This window comes from Pogona vitticeps, chromosome 1, assembly GCF_051106095.1.
Source record: "Pogona vitticeps strain Pit_001003342236 chromosome 1, PviZW2.1, whole genome shotgun sequence".
In the NCBI taxonomy this organism is placed as follows: domain Eukaryota; kingdom Metazoa; phylum Chordata; class Lepidosauria; order Squamata; family Agamidae; genus Pogona; species Pogona vitticeps.
The window spans coordinates 166,363,510-166,391,336 of NC_135783.1; the positions used below are offsets into that span (position 1 = coordinate 166,363,510).

Below are 27,827 nucleotides of genomic sequence, written 5' to 3' on the forward strand. Positions count from 1 at the left end.
ACTTCATATGGACTATGCTCTTTTAATTTTGCAAGGACAATGGTACATTTACTGGATTTTTCCTTCCTAAGGACAATGGGACTTTTACTGAATTTTTCTTTTTAGTACAGGATTTTTGTTCTACAGGATCACTGAGGACTATAGCCTTTTTATAACCTACTTGGATTATTTTGTTTTTACTGTACTAATGAATTACTGGAATGGAACTGTTGTTATTCTTTTTAATGGCTTTTTATATTTTTGTAAGGTTTTGAACACTTTTCTATTTTTTATATTTTCTTTGCCTCACTACAGAGTTGTAAATAACTAACACAATGCTTATTTACTTGCCTTAACTTAGTTTGATTTTGATACCTAGTAACATGCTTATTCTTTAATAAATCAAAGATTATAAAACTCTATTGGTTTTCTGAACAGTACACTTGTCTTAGGGTCATCTGAGAGTGCTGCCTCGGCCTAGCATACTTAAGGAGTCCAGCCAGTGGTGCAAGTTAAGTCTAAGGACTACAAAGCCCACTTGATCTTTTCACAGTAATATCTGAGAGTACAAGGGTGTTTTTATGTGGGCAGACTTGTAAGATGGAGTGTTGTAGCATGGCTAGCTGAGCTTGGACTCACTCAGCCCATTTTAGCATGTGCAAACTCCTGATTGCTCTCTGCCCAGGCTTACGCGGATGTTTTCGAACACCGTGTTTGCTCGCACTGTTTGCCTTGGAAGATATTACTTGCAGAGACCGGTGTTCTGTCAGTTAAAGCAAAATACAAAATGGAATAAAATAAGCAACTGGAGATACAGATAGTAACTTTTCTTTTTGCTATAACTACAGTTATGTTCGCTATTTTTAGGTAGAAGTGGATGAGTTATGTTATTTTCTAAATTATCCTTTAAGAATAATCAAGAAAACAGTAAGCACAAAATCATTCCACTTCCACTACAGAATGAAAGCCAGGAAAAGACCTAGTGATAGCAAGCAAACTATATTTGACAGAAGATTTGACAAAAATTACAAGGAGTGAGGCACTATTTATGTCAAGCGAATAAAAAGTATAGGTATCACACACACAAACCTCAAAATGTCATTGTAGAATATCACAAAAAGGGTGGCATGAATCTTTAGAAACCAGGAAAAAATGATTTCACATGTTAGCAATAAATCACAGACTGGCCAGAGCACTACCCCAAGTTTTTAGTTTAATTCAGAGTTACCTTTAACTGACAGAACACTGCTTGGAGGCTAAAGATTTTTGAGTGTCTAGCTAAATACATGAGTGTTTCCCTGAACAATGAACAACTTCTGTTGTATTTGTCTTCAATGAATTTGCCTAATGAAAAAATGGTTGAAATCAGGGATGTGTCACTGGTGACCGATAAGGTTTTCCGATTCAGTTCTTATTCCCAGCACTACCCAGTTGCTAGTGCTTCAGGAAAGCTGTCTTTCTCTAGCACTGAGAAAAATGCTGATCTTGTATCTGGTAAAAAAAAAGAGTGCTTTTGAAACAGCTTCCCTGACAGCCTTTCCCTAATGCTGACCAATTCACTGTGGTGAAAATCTGGAATCCCTTTTTCCAAACAAATAGAGAGCACAGAACAATCTCTCCATACTGTTTTTTGCACAAAGAAAGGAGTCCAGTGGTGCAAGACTTTGAAAAAGAATGGCCCTGTTTATAATGTTTGACCCCTGGGAACTGGCTTGGGAAACAATGCAGCACCTGTGGCTCTGGTTTAAAAAAAAAGATAGACCAATTCATTTCAGCTTAGCCAATAAATATGCAAATATACACAGATGAGCTAAATCCATGGTATTCAATGGATATCTTTATGTACTCTTCCAAAGATTTGTTGGAATAATTACATCAGAAAATCCAAAAAAACAAAATTAGCATGATCCTGAGGTCAATCAATTCAAGGCAAGCCATACTACTGAGTCTTAAGATTTGCTCATGGTTCTTCAATAATAATAATATATCCTGGATGCAATGTTCCCACTAAGCTGGGCACACACGCATGCCTGCGCGCACACAACTCCACTTTCCTCTGCGCAGCTCTCATCCTCCTTGGTGCAGTGATCACATTAGGTTCTGGTCGCAATGGAAACCAGTGCATGGGGAGGCGGAGTCACAAGACAAAGGGGTGGAGCCTCACCCAGTGGGGCTGAAAATTAGAGGGTACGTTGCCTGGATGTCTGCCTCATAAGTGCTACACACTCATTGTATCTAATCTCTGCCATTTGTGTGTTGCTACATGCTAACTACAATCTTGATTCCTAAATATTAATATTAGAAAAAACTACACTTTAAACCCTCACAACATCCCTATGAGGCAAGTCAGAGTCATTCCTATTTTACACATGGGTTGCTGAGGATTTAGTGCACAGTTATATGAATCGACTTGAGCCTGAGTCTTCAGATTTTAAGTTCAACTATCTATCCACTGGTTGAAGGCAGAATGATTTGACTTTTTCTTTCATACTTTTCTTATCCAGTTCCATGCATTTCATTGAGGCAACAAATTAGATTCTATAATCCAACTGTTTGCTCTGCATGCACACTAACCTCCCCTCTCATTTTCTATAAGTATGTGGGTTTCTCTTCCAATTCTTCATAGGCAGTTTGCTGTCTTCATACCCACTTTTATAATTTTGTGCATTGAGTTATTTGGCACATAAATGGTCTAATTATTAATTAATTAATTAATTCATGACCCAAAATTAAATTTCAGAATTCTGTTAACAGATGGTGAAATATATATAAATGGCAAAACAATTTTTAACTTTAACTATTAATAAATGGGAAGGGGGGAATGATGCCACAGCCTCTCCTCTACCAATCACACATACCTACAACAAGGACAAGCATGGTAGTTATGTCCCAGTCTCGCCCTGGAACATTTGCAGATGGCAACCGACTGGCAGGGAAGAAGCAACCCCCTGAAAGCCCCTATCTTCTCCACTGCCAACAGAAGAAAGTGAATGAGACAAGAGCAGGTTGCCAAGGAACCTGGCATAGTACTCCACACTGTTGTGTTTCAGCATCTTAATGTGTGTGTAATAAAATAAAAACAAAAGAGTTTCTCATTTGATAAATAAATGGCAATATAGCCTTTAAAGTTGTTTTTTCAAACCCAGATAATGCTGAAATTTTTTTGTTCAAATGGACCAGCCCTTGCATGGATTATCAGAACATAAACAGCACTCATCGTGCTCCCCAACTAGGATGAAAGAAAGAACACAGCCTTGGTCTCCATTCATCCACTCACCTGCCTGGACCCTTTTCAAAATATCTTGCATTATCATTTTACCCACTGAGGTAAAATGACTTGGTTAACAGAGTAAATGGAGTTCGGAGTCATTTAATTTATAGCTGGCAAAATAAAGATATTATTTTCTTATACACATACATTTCTATACATGTGTATGTAAACATTTTCAAAGTCAACTAGTAACAGCTTAAGCTATGAGCAATGTAAATTTTTGCTAGTAAAATTACAAATCCAGTGGAAAGCAAATGCTGGTCCTAACTTTCATCAAAGAACGAAGAACCAACAAGTTACTAACAGCCCTCCAAATGCTTCTCAGTAATAAATAAACTCCTTTTTAACTAATACCTTCTTATTACAGTAGTCTAAGTAGAGGGAGAGCTGTTTTCGCTTCCTTTCCTCTACTTCTTCACTTGACTGGCTGTCAATTTTGTCCTGAATTTTCTGTAGTAGTGGTCTTGAAACATTCTCAAACCATTTCTTGTACTGCATTTCCCTCTTCCTGAGAGCTAAGAAATCATGGTACTTCAAATACTTGTCTACTTCCTAATTGACAAAGAGGTTATTGTTAATATAGCTAATTAATATAATTAGGCACTTTGAAAGGAGGCAGAGGAAGGACACTAAAAGAGGAAGGGGAAGGTAATTAAGTTAGAAAAAACACAAGAAAACTTCACACAGAAATGACACTTTGAATAAAATGTGTAGCCTATTTGCATTGCTATCAGGGCAGAATCTAATATATAATGCATCATTAATACTACAAAGTATTACATTTAGAAGACAGAGCAAAGTGGATAAATTACTTGCAACATTTAGGGTTCAGAATTCATACAGAATTACATAGTTCTAAACAATAGACCTTTTGATATGATGTCAAAAACAACTGTAAAAACAACTGCTTTCAATTTTAGCCATTTACCACATACATGTTTGGTTTTATGAACATAAAAACACCAAGACAAAAAAAGGGAGTCCAACAAATCTACCACTTCTTCGTGGTCTCTGTGAATGCACACAAATAGGTTAAACTGCGCCTGTGCAGGACTCTTCAGAATATTCTAGAGCTAATAAAGTGACCAATAAAACGCGAAGGCTTTCACGGCCGGGATCTAATGTTTGTTGTGGGTTTTTCAGGCTCTTTGGCCGTGTTCTGAAGGTTGTTCTTCTTAACGTTTCACCAGTCTCTGTGGCCGGCATCTTCAGAGGACAGCACTCTGTGCTCTGGTGCTGTCCTCTGAAGATGCCGGCCACAGAGACTGGAAAAATGTTAGGAAGAACAACCTTCAGAACACGGCCAAAGAGCCCGAAAAACCCACAACAACCATGACCAATAAAACGTTTACCCGTGTTGTGCATGCTCCGCCTGCCCGCAGTACCTCACTTCCTTTTTGCCGCTGCCGCAATAGGAATTCTTCGCATTGCTAGAGCTGTCTATTCTTTATAATTCTTTGAAATCTTTGGCTTTTTTATCTCAGACTGTTTCTTCACTACGTCTTAGCTTATCTGGATATTTTGACATGGACTGACCTGATTTTCGATTATTGTTTTGTGATTCGGCTGACTGATATATCTCCCTTGTCCCTTGGACCATTTACGGATTCTGATTTGGATTGCGGATTGGACTTGGTTGATTTCTCTCGGCTTGATTTATTGGATTGATCTGGACTGTTATTGGACTACGTTTTCCCGTGCTTCTCTCTTCATTCTCCTTCGCCAACTTTCCTGCCAAATTTTATGGCCTCTTCGGGCCATTTCAAACATTGTGTGTCGTGTTCCGGTAAAATCCAATTCTCAGATGGACATGACCATTGTTTTGTTTTGCTTGGGGGAAAGGCATCAACCTATTTTGTGCCAGCAGTGTAAAAAGTTAACTAAGCCCACACTTTAAACAACATCATGGTCTTTTTGTACATAGACAAATGGCTGATTGTAGCAAACTCTTGCGCCAAGGCACAGAAAGACACAACCTTTGTGTTACAAACTCTGGCAGACCTAGGACTTCAAGTCAATTTTGTGAAATCCCATCTTCAACTGTCTCAAGTTGCGAACTACATCGGTACAGTTTTGGACTCCAACAGGACCAGAGTCTTCCTCCCTGCCAAGAGGATTATCAAGCTACCACGTGATATTCACCCATTTCATCCAGACACCAGGGTGTCAGCCCATCACACACAACATCTTCTGGGCCTTATGGCTTCCACCACGTCTGCTCTTCCTCGTGCTCAGTTGAAGATGTGTTCACTGCATGGTATCTCATTCAGTTCAACCCACTACGGGACCACCCCGCCAAACATATACGGGTCACACCCGAGTTATCTCATCAGCCAACATGGTGGATGCTTGGGCCGCATCTTCTGATTGGTCGACCATTTAGATCTCTTCAACTATCTGTTCAGGTCATGACAGATGCCAGCACAAGAGGATAGGGTGCACACTGTGGCGCTCACAAGATCCACACTGTGTGGTCCAATTCAGAGATGCTGTTGCTTATTAATCATCTGGAAATGCTAGCAGTAATCAAGGCCCTACGCGCTTTCTATCTGTTGGTGGTCGGTCACGGAGTAAAGGCGGCTACAGACAACATGACCACTCTGTACTACCTAAACAAGCAGGGAGGCACTCACTCGTCTCTCCTATGCTTAGCAGTCCACCTATGGGAGTGGTGTTATGACCACCACATATTTCCCATCATCATCCATGTGGCAACAGAAGACAATGATGTGGCCGGCTGCTTGAGCCATCTGACCACTCAGATGCACGAATGGGAACTTGACAACTCTGTGTGTGTTTAGTCGTTTAGTCGTGTCCGACTCTTCGTGACCCCATGGACCAGAGCACGCCAGGCCCTCCTGTCTTCTACTGCCTCCCGGAGTTGTGTCAGGTTCATGTTGGTTGCTTCGCAGACACTGTCCAGCCATCTCATCCTCGGTCGTCCCCTTCTCCTCTTGCCATCACACCTTCCTAACATCAAGGTTTTTTCCAAGGACTCTTTTCTTCTCATGAGATGGCCAAAGTACTGGAGCCTCAGCTTCAGGATCTGTCCTTCAAGTGAGCATTCAGGGTTGATTTCCTTTAGAACTGATAGGTTTGTTCTCCTTGCAGTCCAGGGGATTCTCAAGAGCCTCCTCCAGCACCACAATTCAAAGGCATCAATTCTTCGGCGGTCTTTGAATTGTGGTGCTGGAGGAGGCTCTTGAGAATCCCCTGGACTGCAAGGAGAACAAACCTATCAGTTCTAAAGGAAATCAACCCTGAATGCTCACTTGAAGGACAGATCCTGAAGCTGAGGCTCTGGACGACAACTCTGTGCTCGTCCAGATATGCAGACAGTGGGGCACACCAGCTATTGACATCTTTGCCAACCGGCTCAACACAATGTGCGATCGGTTTTGCTCTCGGGTAGGGAGAGACGAAGGCTCCACGGAAGATGCCTTTATAGTGAAATGGGATGGGGTTCTTCTATTTCTTTCCCCCATCCCACTAATTCAAAGGACAATTGTCAAATTCTTCAGTTGCGGACGGATGCCATCTTGGTGGCTCCGTGGTGACCCCGACAGTCGTGGTTTACCAACCTCAAGAAGATTGCAACAGATTACCTGAGACTGCCTCTCCAACCATCGCTCGTGACTCAGGAAGGAGGCAACGTCTTGTCACCCAGATATCAAATCTCCACCTCACAGTGTGGAGAATTCTCCCTCTATAAGAGAAGTGCCTGAATGGGCTAGAAAGCCTTCAACCAAACTACTATACTCTTATAAGTGGACGACATTTACCAACTTTGCAGAGACCAGAGGTCTGGTCACGGTTCCAGTTTCTGTAAGGACCCTCCTTACTTTCCTGCATTGTTTGATATGGGTCTGGCACATTCCACACAGTGTATGTGTCAGCCATTGTTTCATATCATCCTGTGGGTTTGCATGCTTCCCACTTATTCTCTCACCCTATTGCTAAGAGATTCCTATGGGGACTACACAATATTCATCCTCCATCAGGAAACAAATTTCTCAATGGTCGCTACAGACTGTTGAAGGCTCTCTCATGCCTCCATTCAAACCTATGGCCTGTACTTCTTTGAAACTTCTGTCACTAAAGACTTTGTTTTTAGGTGGTTATCAGAGCAGCGTGGAGAACAAGTGAGCTGGCTCTGTTACAGGCTGATTCGCTCTATATACAGTTCCACCCTGATAAGGTTGTCTTATGCCCTGATGTTTCATTCCTCCCTAAGGTGACTTTGAATTTTTATGTTAATCAGCCCTTGATTCTCTCAACATTATTTCCTAATCCATCTTCAGATGTTCAGTGCATGCTCCACTCCCTTGATGTTCGACAAGCTTTGACTTTCTATGTTTCTAGGACTAAAGACTTCGTAAATCTCCTAGACTGTTTGTCTGTTGCCGTGGACTCAAGAAAGGTCACCCAGCTTTCTCTCAATCTGTGTCCAGATAGTTTCTGCCATTGCGTTAGCCTATCAGTTAGCTGGCAGGACTCCGCCAGATGTGCTGAAGGCTCATTCCACTAGAGCCATGGCTACCTCCATTGCTTGGCTGCATGGCATCGAACTTTCTGACATCTGTCAGTCAGTGACTTGGTCCACACCAATGACCTTTGTTTTGTATTACAGACTGAATGTCAGAGCCAAAAAGGAGGCAAATTTTGGAAGGGCTGTGCTGACTTCAGTTCTTCCGTGATGGCCCTCCTTCCGGTAAGGGAGCTTGCTGGTCACCCATTCATGTGCACTCACAGAGACCACGAAGAAGAGAGAGGTTACTTACCTGTAACCATGGTTCTTCGAGTGGTACTCTGTGAACTCACACGACCCGCCCAGCCTCCCCACTGTCCATCACGGTCTGCCTTTTAACTTTTAATTTTTATAATATTGGCAGTGGAAGACATTCGAAACTGAGGTACCGCGGCCGGGCAGAGCATGCGCAACATGGGTAGATGTTTTATTGGTCAGTTTATTAGCTCTAGAATATTTCGAAGAGTCCTGCGCAGGCGCATTTTAACCCATTTGTGTAAATTCACATAGTACCACTCAAAGAACCATGGTTACAGGTAAGTAACCTTTCTTTTTGGGACATTACAGTGCCCTTGTTTCAATGTAGTGTAATGGGATAAAAATGTATCTCATCATTTTTCAGCAAATTATGGTGCAATGAAACAGAAGTGATGTACTCCAGTTATTATCACTTTATTGGCCCATTAAAGCAGGTGATGGAATTCACATTGTGATCAGGAAATACAGGAAGTGTATACGAAACCCTAAGCCCTCAGTGATCCTGAATCCCAACTCTGCCCATATCCCACAATTCATTAGACTTTCTACACTAAGATCAGAAAATACTGCCAAGTCACTTTTTTATTGTGCTGTGGAAGTGTTAAAGTAACACTAATGACATTTCCAAGCTTGGCAAAAAAAAAAAAAACACTTGTTGACCAAGTTTATTAACAGGCGAAAATAGATGAGATGGCAAATGCCTGTAAACCTTTAGCAATTTCAAAGTTATTTGCCATGTCAGTCCATTGCATATAAGCATCCAAACTCTATTTGTTAATGACTATTGTGTACTTATTTGCATTTGTTTTCTATATCCTCACTAATTACAATCCCAACAGAGCAATCAAACAGGTATTTATCTCCCTGCTAGTGCTGTGTTTCTCACTGTTCCTTTTGGTACTTATCCTGTCAGCTACATGATAATTAGCATTAATCTTGAGCAGATCTGATCTTTTGACATGAGTACGTGGTATATTTTGTTCAGCAAGCAAAATCTGTGGGTTTTGTATTGTTTCCTATTTGCTTTCAAATTGTGTAATCCTTTATACTGGTTCTTTTGAGCAGTCATTGAGCATGTCCAGATGATATAATTGATGATACACAGAGTGAGGCATGGTATGAGAGCAAACCCTATTGCTTTTGCATGCTTTCTGTTGACACCAAGAAATGCTACAACTGCAATACAACTTGGGTCATTTTAAGGAGAAAAGCAGGATAAAAATATTTTAAAGAAATAAATTGCATTTAAAAATATATATTTAAAATATTTAGCAACAGTACTAAACTGATACAACACTAATTCAAATGCTTATTATGTCTTGTCAGTTCAGCACTATTTCACTTCCTAAACATATTTAAAAAAAAAAAAGAAAGGACCTGAATGCAAGCAAAAGGCATAGCTAAGACGATACTGATACTGGCAGAGAAAGGTAAGACTGAAGAAGCGATATGTGGACACTTGAGACACACCTTCCGGGGATAATTAACATTTCTGTGTGAATGGCAAACGCAATTTTAGTTCCACCATGTGATACAGAAAAGTTTGCATCTCTATGTCGTCATACCTCATTCACTCATCCAAAGATGTACAGACTAATGTGTCTACTCAACCAACACTTTGTACATCTGATAAACTCAGTTTTGGTTCGCTAAAGCTTGTAGAAAACAAAATTTGCTAGTCCTTAAGGGTCCACAAGACTTCTTGAACATGACTGATTTTTGTTTTTTAACAAGTGAGATTGAAATTGCAATATAAGGAGAGCTTTAATCCTTACTCCCACACTGTGGTTCTGACAGAAATACCTCCCTCAAGCTCCTCTTAGTCCTTGACTGGGAAACTTCCCCACTTGCTTAGGCTGATATATTTTAAAAAATCCTGTTCAGCACAATATAATCTTACAACAGCGTACATATGTGGGGCGTGACACTTTGCAACAAAAAATTGTGCTATTCAATTGCACAATTGGTCACACATTTCCAGTATAACCAACAGCGCAATGTGCCAACAAAAGTGATCCATGGACAGCACTTCTGCCTTGGTGCTATTGCAACTACTGCAGTTACAACCTCAAGTTGCACATGTGTAGTTGCAGAACAGGATTTTGGCTAATAAAAAGCAAGCAGGATAAATGCCTACATTCGTTTAACATTGTGCCTGGCTTCTCTCACAGTAGATTCCGTTGCAAGTGAATGTGTTCCACATTTATAATGGTGCTAACAAAGAAAAAAAATCTTGTCAAAAATTATGAAAAGAAATGGTATTTGACATAGAACAACCATTGTTGAAGGCCTAAAACTTATTCAGATCATTTCTTAATAATAATAAAGAGATTCTGCAAAGAGCCATTACATTTTGTTTCTTACCCTTACAAAGCAGTTTTCTCTTTCCAACAGGGACAGGGTGGAACAAATATCCTGGCTTTCATTTACTATAGCCTAATAAAATATCAACAAAATCTGTAAACCAGACAAAAGTTGGATACTATATATATTAACATACAATTAGTTTTACAAGCAGATCAGCTTTATAGGATAAGTATGTTCCATGACCAATACGAAGGAGCTCAAAATAATCATAATTTAAAAGCTTTATTTGTCCATAATGAAGTTTGCGTTGATGCAATTTTGTGCTATGTTGAATCGTTAAACCAAACTGAACCAAAATTGCAATGTAATAAATTAAGGACAAAAGTGCCAATTTTGCTGTGTAAAAGATTAAAAGAAAATACTATTTTCACTTACCACTGCCTTTGTGTGTGTGTTTGTGTGTGTTTGTGTGTGTGTGTGTGTGTGTGTGTGTGTGTGTGTGTGTGTGTGTGCATACACACAGAGAGAGAGACAGACAGACAGACAGACAGACAGACAGACAGACAGACAGACACAGAGACAGACACACACACACACACACTGCAGATACTGCAGTCCTGAAGTCCATAATTTTTAATAATTTGGCTCTGTATATAGTTATATATTACTGGACTTTCCCAACAAAAAGATATGATAAAGGAAATGTCACTCATAGACAAACAGAAGAACCCAAACATAAACAGGGATTATGGAGAGAAGGCACACTTCAGTGAAAGTGACCTGCAAGGTTTGTGCACAGCATATGCATGCAGCAAGTGCAAATTGATAGCACTTTTAGAAGAAAAAGTGAAAGGACTGGAGGAATGAATGGCCAGACATAAGGTTGTAAGAGAAGATGAAGAGTACATAAATAGAACTCTTCAGCAGCAGCAGTCATGGAGCGCACTGGAGGTGGAAGAACAGCAACACCAAGCAGTGGAGGAAATAAAGCATGCCACAAATCATACAGTCTCTGGTGTCTATACACGAATGACAGGAGTGTGAAAAGCAAACAAAAAGAATTAGAATTCTTCATTTAAGAGGGTAAATATGACTTGATAGGAATCACTGAAACTTGGTGGGATGTTTCCCATGACTGGAATACAGCAATTGAAGGAAATAAATTGTTCAAAAAGAACAAAGAATAGAGAGATGGAGTGCCACCAACTGCCCAATCAAGAAGAAGATGCAGATGAAACTGGAAAAACAAAACTGCAAGAATTTCAAAGAAACATGATAGTAATGTGAGACATCAATTATCATGAATACTGTTGAGAGACTAATTCTGCTAAGTATACCCCTTCCAAGAAATTCCTGGCTTGTGCAGATGATAATTTTCTCCTACAAAAAATGGAGGAAGAAATCAAAGGAGTAGCTATCCTTGACTTGATCGTAACCAACAGAGATGACTTGGTGGAAGAAACGGCAGCAACTCTGGGGGAAAGTGACCATGTTCTAGATTTCAAAAGAAACAAAAGCAGAGTGTAGCTGTACATACACGTTGGACTTTAGGAAAGACAATTTTAATAAACTCAGAACAACAATAGGTAAGATCCCATGGCAGGAAATTCTTAACAGGAAAAGGAGTCTAAAATGGGTGGAAGTTTCTTTTTAAAAAAAGAAATTCTAAAGCCACAACTACAAACAATTCCAACAAGGAAAAAAAGATGGAAGACAGCAAAAAATACCAATGTGACTTCACAAAAAGCTTGGAGAAGACCTGGAAACAAAAAAGGACACATATAGGAAGTGGAAGGAAGGAAGGCTACAAAGGAAGAGTACAGACAAGTAGCAAAGAATGTCAAGGATGGTGTTCGGAAGGCAAAATCTGAGAATGAGCTGAAGTTAACAAGAGATGCTAAAAGCAACAAAAACATCATTCAGGTACATGCATGGCAAAAGACAGAAAAAAGAAACTGGCTCATTTATTCAGTGGGGATGGGAAAATGATAACAGACAACAAAGAAAATGCAGACGTGCTCAGTTCCTACTTTAGCTCAATCCTCTCCCAAAAGACAGTCTATACTCCTGTAGGCAAAGATGAAGTACAGGGAGAGGGGATAGGATTGCAGCTTGAGACTGATAAACCAATAATAAAAGAGTACCTTACTATTTAAAATGAATTCAAATCCCCAAGGTCAGGTGAACTGCATCTAAGGATATTGAAGGAACTGGTTGAAGATATTGCAAAAGCAATGTCTATTATTTTCTTGAAATCCTGAAGGATGCGCGAAGTACCAGATGACTGGAGGAGAGCTAATCCTCAGACTTCAAACAGGGCAAAAATAGGAACCAAGGAACTACAGATTGATCAGCCTGGCATCAATCCCAGGGAAAATTCTGGAGCAGATTATAAAACAGTTGCCGTGCAAGCACCTTGGAAACAATGCAGTAATAATTAGAAGCCATAATGGATTTGTCAAGAACAAATCCCGCTAGACTAAATCTCATCTAGTTTTTTTATTGGCTAATCTCCCTCGTAGATGGTGGGAATGCTGTAGATATATCTTGACTTCAGCAAAGTCTTTGACAAAGTGTCACATGATATTCCGATTAGCAAACTAACTAGCTGTGAGATGGATAGAACAACTATCAGGTGGATCCACAGTTGGTTAGAGAATCATACTCAGATACTATTTGTTTGTTTGTTGCATTTGTATCCTACTTCCATTAGTGCTCTCGGCAGCTTATCAATGGACTTGGATGAGGGAGTGCAGGGAATACTTATCAGATTTACAAATGACACAAAATAGCAGAATGAAATTTAACAGGGATAAGTGCAAAATTCTACACCGGGGTGGGAATACCAAATGCACAGTTACAAGATGGGGGAAACTTGGCTTAATACTTATTACTACTTGGCTTTCTTACTCGTATTACTGTGAGAAAGATGTTGGAATTATTTCAGATCAAAAGCTGAATATGAACTTACAGTGTGATGTAGTAAATGCTATTTTAGGATGCACTAATAGAAGTATAGTCTTCAAATCCTGTGAGGTATTGTTTTCCCTCTATTCAGCATTTGTTTGGTCTCATTTAGAGTACTGTGTCCAATTCTGAATGCCATACTTTAAGAAGGATGCCAACAGACTGGAGCAAGTTCAGAGGAAGGCAATGGGGATGATCAGGGGACTGGCAGCCAAGCCCTATGACGAAAGACTGAAATATCTGATATGCTTAGCCTTGAGAAAAGAAGACTGAGGGGAGATATGATAGCACTTTTCAAATACTTTAAAGGTAATTATATAGAGGAAGGGCAGCATCAGTTCTTGATCATCCCAGAGTGCAGGACACACAATAATGGGGCTCAAGTTACAGGAAGCCAGATGTAAGCTGAATATCAGACAAAAGTTTTTAACTGTTAGAACAGCATGACAATGGAACCTTTGGAAATGGCAAGCACTGCAACACTGGAGGCAATCAAGAGAAAACTGGACAACCTTCTGTCAGATCGGCTTTGACTTGGTTTCTTTCACTGAGCAGGGGTTGGACTCGATGGCCTTATAGGCCCTTTCCAACTTAATTATTCTATGATAATTCTATAATCTCAAGTCTCAATTATTTTATATTTCAGTACAAATCAGTATAATTCCTTGGAGGAATACTGCCCTATGCATGCTAAATATATATATAAGTGGGCTAGTGTAAGAAAAACTGCACCAATGAAACTAGAGATAGTCAGAAGAATGAAAATATCTACAAATACACAGAATCATCAGGATCAAAGTAAGGGTTTGTTTAAAAAAAATAATACCATTAACATTATTCAGGCAAACCTGATTTTACTGAACTAGATAATTAACAGAGCAATCCTAAGGGAAGGCAGGGGTGCAGTCTTCCAACAGCCCCACAGCTTTGCTAGCTTGCACAAATTATTGACAGGTGTAAAATATTATTTAATTTCAATTGTACAAAATAACTAAAATGCAATTGCAATATAAAAATACACATACAGAGCAAACAGGAATTAAGTTTCTTCTAAAAATAAATCTCCTATTCAATAAACTGCATGGAGATGGAACTCAAAGAATGAATGACTCTGGAACAATGAAATTACTGAGTCCTTTTGAAATGTATAACTTTTTTCATTCTCATGCCTAAGGAAATCATTAGATTGGTAGTTTCTCCCATACATAAAGCTTCTCCCACAGCTTTAGTAGCATATTGCCAGCACTGATTTCAGATTGTCTCAAGCTCCTGAACCTCTACCTGTACAACAGAAAAATGCTTTGGTGTTAGCCAGCTCTCTGAAGTCTTAGCTCTCTCAGATGGACTACTTTGACAGGTCTTGCTTGGTGATCTGCTCAAGGATGAAGAGGCTGCTGGAAGACACTTATAGGACAGGGGTTGAAGAGGTACTTACGTTAGTCTGTTTCAGCATATACATAGAACAAAACAAAAATACAAGTGTGTAATACCTTAACACATTTAGTTCTGTGTGAACTTCAACTGAGGCAGTCCATTGAAATCTCACACTGAAATAAATCTGTTAGTCTTTAATGTGCTATAATACTTTTTTTTGGTTACACAAAGAGGGGGTTCATAGTGAATGGTCCATCTATATAACTTATCCTGAATGCCACATCTGCATACAGAAGGAGCCTATGTTTGTCTCACCATTCACTCCAAAAATTACAGCAAAGCGTGAAACACTGCATCCTGAACTCGATTCTGTTCCTACCTGGCAATAAATAAATGATACATAATTCCTTTAATGTGTTTCTAGAAAATTGAGAAGTCCTTGTAAATGGTAAGCAGCATACATGGATAGTCAACTTATTGCAGAACTGTAAAGCTGGAAGGGGCTCTATGGATCATAGAGTCCAGCCCCTGTCAAGGAGCTGGACACTGTGGTCCATAGGGTCCCTTCCAGCTCTGCAGTTCTAAAATAAGATGATCAACCTTCTGAAGAATTATGCTTGGACTAGGATTAAGACAGAATACTTGATATAAAAAGGATCTAGATATCTATAACTAACTTTTCTACATGCATTAAGCTGAGTTGCCCTTACTATGGTTTTATATATAATTTTTTGAAAATGATCAAATTAAAACAAAATGTGAAGCAGGCAGTCTATCACATTTTGTGACACTGCACAGGAACAACATGTACTTCCACCCTAAACATTAAGTCACTCACCTGTTTTAGATGTGGTATCTGCTCCATTTGAGTTCTTGGACAACGGAGTCTTATGAGCCACTGTAAATCTGAACTTTCTTGCCGCAGTACTCCTGTGGGGGTCTAGTATGTCAGGAAGTCAAAACACATATAAGAAGGAAAAATAGAGTTCCACCAGATTTGCTCTCAATCCTCATAAAATATTTGTCTTAATAAAACAAAGTTCAGGGAGTTTAAGAAATATACTAGTAGATAAACTTTCAGATCACAGATTGCTAAACCATGTCAACTTGCTCATTCTGCTCAGTTGTAGGCTATAAGACACCACCAAGCAGAATGAGCAATCGCTATGTAAACGCTGAAGAATAGAACAGAACTTTGCCAGTGTTGTGTCATAACACATACTATTATTCCTCAGTTCTGGCTTGTTCAATTCATTCCAACTTGTTTGTTTTGCTCTTTGATCCCAGAACTGCTGTAAAAAGATAGTACACTCTACTCTTAATACCATAAAGTTGCCTGTAGCAGCAGTCCCTATGTTGGAGACTAACATTTAAGCAACAACTTACAATATTAAGATAAGAAATTAGAAAAAAAGTAACTAAGGATGCAATCAGATGATGTGAAAGGATCATGTTTGATTACACCAGAAAGGGTTGCTTTGCTGAGAGTGATCTCCATTAAAGCAATTCCTCGCTCCATGGAGGAATCAACCGGCTCCAAAAAAAGAGTAGCTCTGCTACTGGACCCAGCATGGGCATGGATCTGAGGCCAGCTGGTTTATGATCTCACGTACATTTGATCACACCAGTTTGTGCCACAAGCAGTTCAAAATGTGAGCTATTTCCACATCTGATCACACCTGATGGTTTGAATATGGAACTTTGGAAATGTTGTGTTTGTTATGTGGCAAAAAATTGCCTCCTACTTGTGATGAGATGGGTTTTTGAATTAAAATCTTGTAAGGAATATAGGGTTTGTAATTAAGAAATTGAGCAAGAGAGGTTCCATCTTGTTTCTTTGTATAAAGTATCTATGCTATGCTGACAGGTTGTTTCTAGGCGAGCAGAGAGAATGTTATTCTGAGAACCTGAGAAAGAACTTGGACTGATTAGATAGATGGAAATTGTTGTGACTCTTTGCTAAACCACAGTACCCAAATAACATCTGGTGTGTATGGGAATGAAGTCATGTGGTGCAACAGGACTGTTTGCCTAGTAACGAACTCTGATTGGATGACATCGTGGGAAGGTGCGATAAGCCCTTGCCAGTTACTCTTGAAAAAGGAACTTTTTGCCTATGGACATTGTCTTTCAAGACCGACTCTTCAGTCATTTGTGACACACGGGACTAACCTTTACCTGGACTGATCTTTGTACTATACTGGATTACCCTTGGACTTATGGGCTTTTTCCTAAGGACTATGAATTATTTCTCTATGGCACAGGTGTCAAAAACAAGGCCCGCGGGCCAAATCCGGCCCGCCAGACCTCGACTGATGGCCCGCGGAGCCGCCGCCAGCCTTGCAGCCTTCCCCCCTTTTTTTTTCAATGAATTTACTCTGTGCCTGCACGGAGTAAATTCATTGAAAAAATGGCTCAAGTTAACAAGGCTATGTCCTCCTTCCGATTGGCTGTGGTGCTGTCACTCCTTTCCTCTCCCTCTGCCCCCCGCTCCCCCTCCCTCCCTCCCGTGCCTGTTCCTCGCTCGCTCTCGGCCTGAGGCGAGAGCCGTTCCCAAGGCCGCGCGAGGAGAGGGCTCCGCGCCGCCTCTGTCGCCCCGAGGGGAAGGGAAGGGAAGGGGAGCGGTGGGAGTTCCTGGCCGGGCTCCGAGGCGGAGGGAGGAGATGCTGGAGGGACGCGGGAGGCAGCGGCCAGCGCGGCCCTGAGGAGAGGGAGAGAAGAGGGAACGCGGAGCGATGCGCCGGCCCAGTTGGGTAACGTCGGAGGCGGCTGTTCAACCCAGCCGCGGAGAGAAGGGAGGGAGGGCAGGAGGGCTGGCTGGTTGCTCGCTTCCCTTCCCTTCCCTTCCCTGACGTTCCGTTCTCTCTCTTGCTCGATTGGAATGCCTGAGGATTTGAAAGGACCGAAGAATGCGTTTTTTTGCAAGATCCAAGCAGAGTTGCATATACTAAATAACTCTTTCTCTCTCTCTCTCTCTCTCTCTCTCTCTCTCTCACACACACACACACACACACACACACACACACAGACCCCGGCACTTTCCCTTCCTTCACACACACATATGCATTCTCTTCCTTCCTGTAACTCTGTCTCTCTCTCTCTCTCTTTCTCTCTCTCACACACAGAACCCGGCACTTTCTCTTCCTTCACACACACACACACACACACACACACACACACACACACACACACACACACACACACACACACACACACACACTCTCTCTCTCTCTCTCTCTCTTTCTCTTCCTTCCTTTTCCCACCAAGTCGGATGGGGTCCTTGCAAGGCCATCAGTACAGATACAACCGGCCCTTTGATGGGGACCAAACTGCTGATGCGGCCCCCGATGAATTTGAGTTTGACACCCCTGCTCTATGGGCTCTTATTTTTGGAATACTTCATATGGACTATGCTCTTGTAATTTTCTAAGGACAATGGGACATTTACTGATTTTTTCTTTTTGGTACAGGATTTTTATTCTACAGAATCACTGAGGACTATAGCCTTTTTATAACATGTTTGGATTATTTTGTTTTTCCTAATGAATTACTGGACTGGAACTCTTGTTATTCTTTTTAATGGCTTTTTGTATTCTTGTAAGGTTTTTGAACACTTTTCTATTTTTCATGTTTTCTTTGCATCACTACAGAGTTGTAAATAACTAACATAATGCTTATTTACTTGCCTTGGCTTAGTTTGGTTTTGATACCTAGTAACATGCTTATTTTTTTAATAAAATAATGATTATAAAAATCAATTGGTTTCCTGAACACTTGTCTTAGGGTCATCTGAGAGTGCTTCCTCGACCTAGCATACTTAAGGAGTCCTGCCTGTGGTGCAAGATAAGTCTAAGGACTACAAAGCCCACATGTTTTTCTAACTGTAATATCTGAGAGTACAAGGGTGTTCGTATGTGGGCAGACTTGTAAGAAGGAGGGTTGTAGCACGGCTAGCTGAGCTCCAGGATTCCCTCAGCCTATTTTAGCGTGTGCAAACTCCTGATTGCTCTCTGTCCAGGCTTTCACGTGTGCTTTCGGGCCCCGTGATTTTTAACATTCTGAAATATGTGGAAGAACAGAAGGAAAACTACAGATAAAGAATTTTTTTTCATACATTTCACATATATCAAGGACAACTAACAGTCCATTTATGTAGTTTATATAGCCTTATTTTAACATCTCTACTGTACATATAAACAATGCAGTATTTTAATTTTTGTTGACATTTTAGAATGTGAACTCTACTCGTTTTATATAGTACTTCTTGCAAAGTTGATTCTATACCCCTCCTAATAACAGTCAAAATAGTTTTTCCACTCCAATCTTTCCTCCATTTTCTTTTGCCGGTCATGTTTCCATTTTCCAATTTGTTGCCATTAATACAGTTTTCCCCCCAAAATAAGACAGGGTCTTATATTAATTTTTGCTCCAAAAGACACTTTAGAGCTTATTTTCAGGATGTTTTATTTTTTTCATGTACCACAATTTATTCATACTGTCATGTCATCTTCTGGTTAAAACACAATGGTGGAGGGCAGGGTTTCACTTAACTGGGGCTTATTTTTGAGGTAGGTCTTATATTACATACTAGGGCTTATCATACTAGGGCTTATTTTCAGGATAGGTCTTATTTTCAGGTAAACAGGGTAGCTGCCATCAACATGAAAAGTTCTGGTGGAGATTTTCCCAAATTATTTGGTGTGATTGAATATCAGGAAAAATGTCCTAACTGTTAGACTACTTCACATTAATCTGTTGATTACAACTTCATTAATCTATCATTGGGTTTTTAATCCAGTCTACAATCCAAACTAAACCTGCTCGATTAGTATAAATCCTCCTCTTTTCCTATCTTGTAATACTTTAAATCTTATCCTTGTTTATTTGCCATTCCATATGAATGTATTTACCGTGCTTCCCCGAAAATAAGACAGGGTCTTTCTTATATTAATTTTTGCTCCAAAAAACGCATTAGGGATTATTTCCAGGGGATTTTTTTTCATGTACAGTGGTGCCCCGCATGACAATGATAATCCGTTCCATAGAAATCGCTGTTTAGCGAAAACATTGTCATGTGAAAACCATTTCCCCATTGAAATGCATTGAAACCATTTAATGTGTTCCAATGGGGAAAATAGTCGTCGTCCAGCAAAGATTGCCCATAGGGAAGCCATTTTGTGAGCGCCGATCAGCTGTAAAAATGGCTGTCCTGCGAAGCATGGGTCCCGAAAACACAGGGAAGCCATTTTGCGAAGCTGCCGATCAGCTGTAAATACACAATCCCTTTAATATTTAATTTGAGCCAAGGTATCACTGTTTTCTCCAATGGAAATTTACCTCAATAATTTCTTCCTTATTCAGTACAAGCCTCTCATTCAATATGTATTTGCAATCCAGAATACTTCTGAAAATTGCTTTTAGAATTTAGGAGACATCGACAATAAATATCTTAAATAATGTGCAGCAGAAAGATATTTATTTAACACATATCAAACAATTAACTATTAACTATCAATATTTATTTTAAAGGCTCATGTCTGGTGAATAGAATACATAAACTTTATTACATATCTTCAAGAAAATGTATGTTTCACCTAAATACCTGGTAGGATGTAATAGGCATCCCTTCTGCTGACTTTGTAATACTATCTTCTTTATCTAAGCTCTGCAGGAATCCAGTCTTTTGGTGTTGTGATATTTGCTGCATAAATTTAAAGTATGAAAAAATCTTAAGTTTCATTTTTACATTGTAGATAGAGCTGTGCTACTGGCTCCTATCTCTCCCTAAGGGTGCAGAGGAAAAGGGCTCTGCCAGGCTACGATAGTTCTAATATACGTATATATTAACCCATTTACTCCATTCTATGTATAACTTTTCCCATTAAACACTTGAATCTATACATAACTAAAAATTAATCACTAACATTTTTCCTCATCAAAGTACTTTCCTCCTCCTTTTATATATATATATATTATACACACACACACACTGTATATACTGTGTATATATATATATATATATATACTGTGTGTGTATATGTATATACTGTGTGTGTATATGTATATATATATATATATACACACAGTGGTGCCTCGCACAATGATTGCTTCATACAACGATGAATTCACACAGCGATGGGTTTTTTTGAGGAATTTCCCCCATCGTTTAACGATGTTCTCTATGGGGGAATTTCACTTAACTATGTCCCTTTTTGCTCATTTAAAAGTGTCTTAAAATGTTTGAAACCTGTTTTAAATGCTTGGATTCCATAGTGCACCTTGTGAAACATGTGCAAACTTAATTTGGTTTTGTTCTGAGTCTGGTGATTTTTTTATTTTCCCCATTTAAATCAATTGAATGGACAGTTCAATGCATTTAAATAGGGAAAACAAAAAATCACCAAAAATTAACGAAGAGTCAGAACAACACCAAATTAAGTTTGCATAGGGTTCAGGAGGTGGGCTAACGATTGCAAGCATTTAAAACATGTTCCAAACATTGTAAGACACTTAAAAATGAGCGAAAAGGGACATCGGAAAGGACTTCAAAAGCACTGAAGCCGGCACTCTTCCGTTTTCGCTCATTCACTCTTTCTTACATGTCCTACTAAAAACATAAACCATGCTGGATTGAATTATACACCTACCTAGCTCATCATTCTGTTCACCCAGTGCCCTACCAGATGCAAGTGCATGCTTCCACTTTTGTTCTCCAGCAACCAGTAGTGAGAGGCTACTGGACATAGACTAGCTGCCAATGGTTGCCTTATCCTCCATGAAGCCATCTAATCTTCCTTTCAAAGGTGTTCAAAAATTGGTAATTATCAGTCCACCTCACTACAGTTCAACTGCATCATGTGAGGAAATATTTCAGCACCAGTTTTTGAAGAACAAGAGTACTCAGTATGCACACACATTTTAGAATCTAAACTAAAGTTTAAAATCCACATAGCTTCCCTACATTCACAAATCACACATATCCCCACAAAGGTTCTAAAGATAAATAAGACCGTGCAAGACTGAAAGTAGTTTACTTGCAATTTAGGCAGTGTCTTGCTGTGTCTCCAGCCCTTCCTGGAGAAATGAACTCAGGCAGCAGTGTTGGAGGATTCCTGTTTGACACCTTGGTTTTCCCTCAAGGCTCAGTTTTGTTCCCTATGCTATTTAACATTTACATGAAACCACTGGGAAAGGTTGCCCAGAGTTTGGTGCCAGCAGTATGCAGATAACACTGAACTCTCTCTCTTCTTTACATTCAACTCCAATAAAGCTGTTTTTGTTCAAAACAGTGTCTGGCATCATTAATGGTCTGGATTAAGGCAAACAGATTGAAATGTAATCTAGACAAGACAGACATGTTCATGGCCAACCAAAACCAACCAAAAGGCAGACAGGGAATAGGTATTCCCCTGTGCTGGACAGGGTTATCCTCTCTCTTTGAAGTATTTCTGGACTCATTCTTGAATCCAGATGCCCAGGCTTCAGCCATGGCTAGGAGCGTATTGCATATGGTTTAAAGGATAAGGTTTTGGTTGAAACTATATCCAGCAAAGCTATTCAGATCACAATCAACCCCTCCCAACCTTACTGAAATCATGGGCATATCTGGACACTAATTTGTATCTTAACTTCTACAACAAGTAAACCTTAATTAAAGTTCTCAGAGAGTAGGTCTCCAAATGTCAATATGCTACTATTCCATAACAACAGTCATGCTACCTGGGGTTTCTGGGAGTTGAAAATCAACAGCATTTGGAGACCCACTGCATTATAACACAATTACATTCTCCAGCCAACTCTTTACATAACACATCACTAGTGGTATGGAAGAACTGAAACAAAATGCAGGCTTTGCCAGTGTCAATGTCTTACAAACAACAGATTTGCAGTGCAGTCCACCATTATATAATCTTTATCCAATTCAAAGGTTCGGAAGCCTTTCTTTAGGAGATCAAACAGTAGAACTCATTTGTGTTTATTTGGAGTGGAAATAAAGATACAAAAAGGGTACATCAACGATCCAATGTGAAACTGAGGGCATTGATATGTAGGCTAAATTTATTTGTTTTTGGAAGTATAGCTTCAACCATATTTTTGCTCTAAACCAAGGACTTCTCTCTTTTGCAAATTCATTACTTGCAAATATGCACAATGAAAATGAGAGATATGTGCAAAGAGCACAGGCTGCTAATATATATATACATGAAAACATAAGTAACAAACAAATCAGGCTGCAATTTCACATTACTCCTTAGAGACATACCTATAGGTTGATGATACTATTCTATCCTTCTTCATGACTGAGCTACACATGCTATCCTGGGGCTTCAGTTTCCTCTATGGACTCTACCCCAAGTTTAGGATTATGTGGGGAAAAGCAAAACAAGCTGCACATGGAGACAGCCTGAAGCTATTTCCATCATTAGAAATGGCAATGAACATGGTTTAGTCCATAGATTCTCCATCCATATTTACTCACCAATATCTAAAATTGATAAGAGCTTGGCACCTGCCAGCTTCTCTATGAGATAATCAGTTCTAGGCAATGGGTAAGAGTCAGGTACAGTTATTTTATTCAACTTCATGTAGTCCACATAAAATCTAACTTCATCCAGGATTTGTCCTACAACATTTTTCTTAGGAGCAATGACAACTGGTGAAGTCCATGCAGAAGTACTGGGTTCAATTCTAAATCTAGCATCTTCTGAATTTCCTGTTCAATTTGCTCAGCATGTGCTCCTACAGCTTTGTAAGGACTAGACCGTACAGGCGGGCTGTCACCTGTGTCTATAGTATGTTTAACCAAGGTGGTGGTACCAGGCTTATCAGAAAACACATCCTTGTAACACTTCAAAATTTGAGTGAGTGAAGACTGTTCGTCTTCAGAATCAGAGTCAAAATAATTGTCAAGCCAATTTCCAGCATTTTCCAGGTCAGACAAAATGTCCATAGGCTCATCTTGAGACGTATCATGGGCTGTTTGGCATTTTAATATCATAGCTATCCTGTCTCTGTACAATTTCAAGCTGTTGGTATGGTAAATGGTGGTTTTTCCCCTGAACCAGGCATCTGAACAAGATACTGTAGTTAATAGTTCCCACTCCCTGTAGCTCTTTACCAGGGCCTTGCCAGGCAATTTGCAATTTATTGACTTTGATTGGGTTCAAAAGAAGAAAAGAATCTTAGACTTTAAATACACGATGTTGAGACTTAAAGTCATGGTAAAAAGATTGTTTAGTTTGTGGTCTCTCAATATTATTTTTGGCTGCTGTCTGAATAGCATTTAGCTTCAACTGTAAATTGTACAAAAAATCAGCAACAGTCACAGAGCTTGTTTGAAAGATGCCTTCCCAATCAGCCTTCAACAAGTTCAAAGTTCCATGTACATTTTTTCCATACACTACTTCACTAGGGGAGAATCCTTCCAAACTTTCATGAGGTGCTGTTTGCTAGGCATGAAGAATAAAAGGCAAAGCATCTACCCAGATCTTTCCAAACTCTAATACATAAGCTTTAATCATTTTGAGCAATGTCTGTTGAGTGTGTTCCACCAAAGCATGAGACTGGGTGTGGTAAGCAACCCTGAAATTTAAGGTGGTTCCTGACAGTTCACAAACTTTTGTCACTAGTTCACTTCTGAATGAACCTGCTCTGTCACAAATCAGCACAGAAGGCACACCAATTCTTGCACACACTTCCAAAAACATTCTAGCTATGGTGGGGGCAGATATGGAGCTTACAGCAAATGCTTCTGCCCATTTAGTTGTTGTACAGACGAAAGTCAGCATAAATCACTTTTGAGCTCGTGAACCCAAAAAAGGTCCCAAGACATCCATTTGAAGACATTTGAACACTTCCCCCAGAGCAGGCATAGGCTGTATCCTTGCTCTTGTCACATCAGTGGGGTAGCCAACTCTTTGGCACGTATCACAAGAAGTCACATAGTCCTTCATTGTCTTGGAGATATTAGGCCAAAAGAAAATGCTAGGTAATTCGTTGTAAAGTCTTTTTCCAACCCAAGTGCCCTTGGAAAGGAGAACTATGCCCCAGCTTCAAAACTTTCTCCCTGTAGGGCTGTGGAACCACTAATTGGATTGATGGAACCAAGTCTAAATGAGATCCCGTTGCAAATTCTCTATAAAGCAAACTAATTCTGGCCTCAATAGAACCTTACAAGTTTGGATTTAGTTAATGGCTCATCCCGATCAGCCTGCTGCCTGATTTCTTCCAAGGAAGAGTTAGACATCAAGAGTCTCTTAAAATCAGCACAGTTCTCCTGTTCCCTCAAAAACACGACTTTTGCATTCTCAGTTGATGGGATACTTAGTGTACCAGTCTCCGTCTCTGGTTGCTTAGGAAACGGAGCCTCAGCTTCAGCCGGTAATGGTTCTACATTCACTAGAGGTTCAGAGGTTGATCGTAAACCTGCAACTTCTCTGGTTTCAGCATTAGCTAACTGAGGCATACTGAGAGCCCTTTCTGGCTGTAATTCTGGTTGCTTTTGTTCTGCAGATTCATATCGCCTTGTCCACATTTGGCAAGAAGATCAAAAAGACGGCGAACACTCTCTCTATCATTGTGGTCGCAAAAAGCCACTTTGGATTTGGCTTTCAGGCCTTTTGGTTTGGAAGTTGTGCTGACAACTGGGCCAAACTATCACTTGGTGAATCATATTTAAAAAGTCAAAGTGATCCTCGCCTGAAATTTCTTCATATAGTTCACATGGAAGAAACAAGCAGCTGTTCAAATTTCTGAATCATGTCTAGAAAAATAGGATGTCCATGGTAGCAAAGGCTGTAGGGTTTCATCACCTCTATATTTTTTGGGTCCTATACACTTAAGCACTAGATATAACATCTAACTTACGTTAGTGACTGGATTTCAGATGTACAAAACAGGAGGAAGCCAGGAATCATTCTGCATCTCTATAACATGCTGAGTGAATTGGAATAATTTAGTGCATTTTTAAAGTGAAGACTGAGAAGCAAAGACAAAAGTTATGTGCACTCAACAGCTGAATGCCACACATTGAGAACTGTTGTGCTACACCATATTCATCAAGACCGTTGTCCCTTTATCTAGTTTTAACCATGTTTATTGAAATGTTTACCTTTTTCTTTTTGGCATGTCTGCAGTATCGATGTCGTGCTCCTGGACAGCAAATCTTTATGAGCCAGTCTTCTCCTGAGCTTTCACTACTTATTGATGTTGATGAGTCAGTCTCAAAAAGAAAATATTAAAATAAACAAAACTGATGAAAACTAATGCATAATGATTTTTTTCCAGATTTACAGAAGGAGCAGAAGATTTAGTCTACCAAAAATGGCATTGATTAAGAATGTCAGATTTTTCACAGGTATCAAATTGCTACATATAAGAATCTTCTTAGCTAAATCACCAGGGGTTAAATGCAATGTCAGTCCAAACCAGAGAAGACCAGTTAAAATGAACTGAATTTGTAAGTCACAACTGATTGAACTCCCAAAAACTTCAATGCATCTGTTTTAAGTAGAACTACCACTGGATTTAGATATGAATAACACCTTTTAGATGGCTGGACAGTGTCGCTGAACCTATCAACATGAATTTGACCAAACTCCAGGAGGCAGTGAAAGACAGGAGGGCCTGGCGTGCTTTGGTCCATGGGGTCACAAAGAGCAAGACATGACTTAATGACTAAACAACAAAAACACCTTTTACTGCAATGCCATATACTCCAGAAAATTATCATTTGCATAGGAAAAGGGGAGGGGTAATGAGATGGAGTCATTACTACAGAATTAAGGTACCAGAAAAATCTTGAAATATACAGAGAAGGTTCAGGATCTGTTCTTCTTCATCCCAGAGCGCAGGACACATGATAATGGGCTCAAGTTATAGGAAGAAAGATTTAGGCTGAATATCAGGAAAAAATGTCTTAACTGTTAGAGCAGTATGACAGTGGAACCAATAACCTCGCCTATCAGATCTGCTTTGATTTAGATTCCTACACTGAGCAGGGGTTGGACCTAATGAACTTATAGGCCCCTTCCAACCCAATTATTCTATGATTCTACAGAGTATCAATTATTCACTCTTGTCCTAGCTGATGCCACATGGAATCTACTGAGCACAGATGTCACCAGGATTTCTGTCTACATACAGTATATTCTCAAAACTCTACCCCATGTAACACTCATAAGAAAACTTCTGTCCTAAAGTTGGGCACCTGGAATGTTCAAACAATGACCCCTGGCTTTTCTGATGACCTGCAGGAAACAGATGACATGTGCAAGACAGCTGTCATCGACATGGAACTGAGTAGGGTACAGATGGACATTGTAGCCCTGCAAGAGACGAGATTCCAGACTCAGGATCTGTCAAAGAAAAAAAATGCTCATTCTTCTGGCAGGGAAAACCATCGAATGAGATCAGGGAATATGGTGTTGACTTTGCGGTTAGAAATACTCTGTTGACATCCATTGTTCCACATACTGTGGGGAGTGAAAGAATCCTATATCTACAGCTCCATTCATCAGCAGGACTGGTCACCCTTATTAGTGCATATGCACCAACACTGTCGTTTACAGCAGAAGTCAAAGATGAATTCCATCATGACCTAGCAGCTGCTATCAAAAAAATACCCGAGAGAGAGCCACTGTTCATTCTTGGAGACTTTAACGCTAGAGTTGGTGCTGATCACAATTCTTGGGCCACTTGTCTAGGCTGTTTTGGCATTGGGAAGATGAACAAAAATGGCCAAGGCTTGCTGGGATTTGCTGTTATTATGGTGTTTCTGTGAGCAACACATTCTTTAATATGAAGCTTCAGCACAGAGTTTCCTGGAGTCATTCAAGATCGAAGCATTGGCATCAGCTCGATTTGCTCTTCACTAGACATTCTAGCCTTGCTAGTAGTACGATCACACGCAGTTATCAGGGAGCTGAGTGCGATACTGATCACTCACTGGTGTGTAGCAGAGTAAAGCTGTGAATAAAGAAATAGTATCACACGAAAAAAGAAGGAAGGCCACGTACAGACATCAGCAAGACTCGTGATCAAAGAAAAGGAAATGCTTGAGGAAACCCTTCCAGGCCCGGCTGATGCAAATGCCCCTGAACGATGGGAAATTTCAAGAACGCTGTTTATAAAACCGCCTTGTCC

The 27,827-nt window shown here is 39.9% G+C and overlaps 1 protein-coding gene across 7 annotated transcripts in view; it reads right to left on the reverse strand.

Annotated features, from left to right (window-relative positions):
• Positions 1 to 27,827, reverse strand: part of LOC110080662 (protein FAM228B) — a 56,896-nt gene that overhangs the window by 21,222 nt on the left and 7,847 nt on the right. For 3 of the 7 annotated variants that reach the window (XM_072976747.2, XM_072976755.2, XM_072976758.2), the window contains exons 2-7: positions 25,795 to 25,905; positions 20,287 to 20,385; positions 15,523 to 15,624; positions 14,592 to 14,714; positions 10,401 to 10,472; positions 3,605 to 3,802 (exon numbers count right to left, since the gene is read on the reverse strand). In XM_072976747.2, the coding sequence (XP_072832848.2) occupies positions 3,605 to 3,802; positions 10,401 to 10,472; positions 14,592 to 14,714; positions 15,523 to 15,624; positions 20,287 to 20,385; positions 25,795 to 25,905 (705 nt within the window). The remainder of the gene's footprint in view (positions 1 to 3,604; positions 3,803 to 10,400; positions 10,473 to 14,591; positions 14,715 to 15,522; positions 15,625 to 20,286; positions 20,386 to 25,794; positions 25,906 to 27,827) is intronic. The other 4 variants (XM_078378332.1, XM_078378328.1, XM_072976751.2 and 1 more) reach the window with 3 other exon arrangements.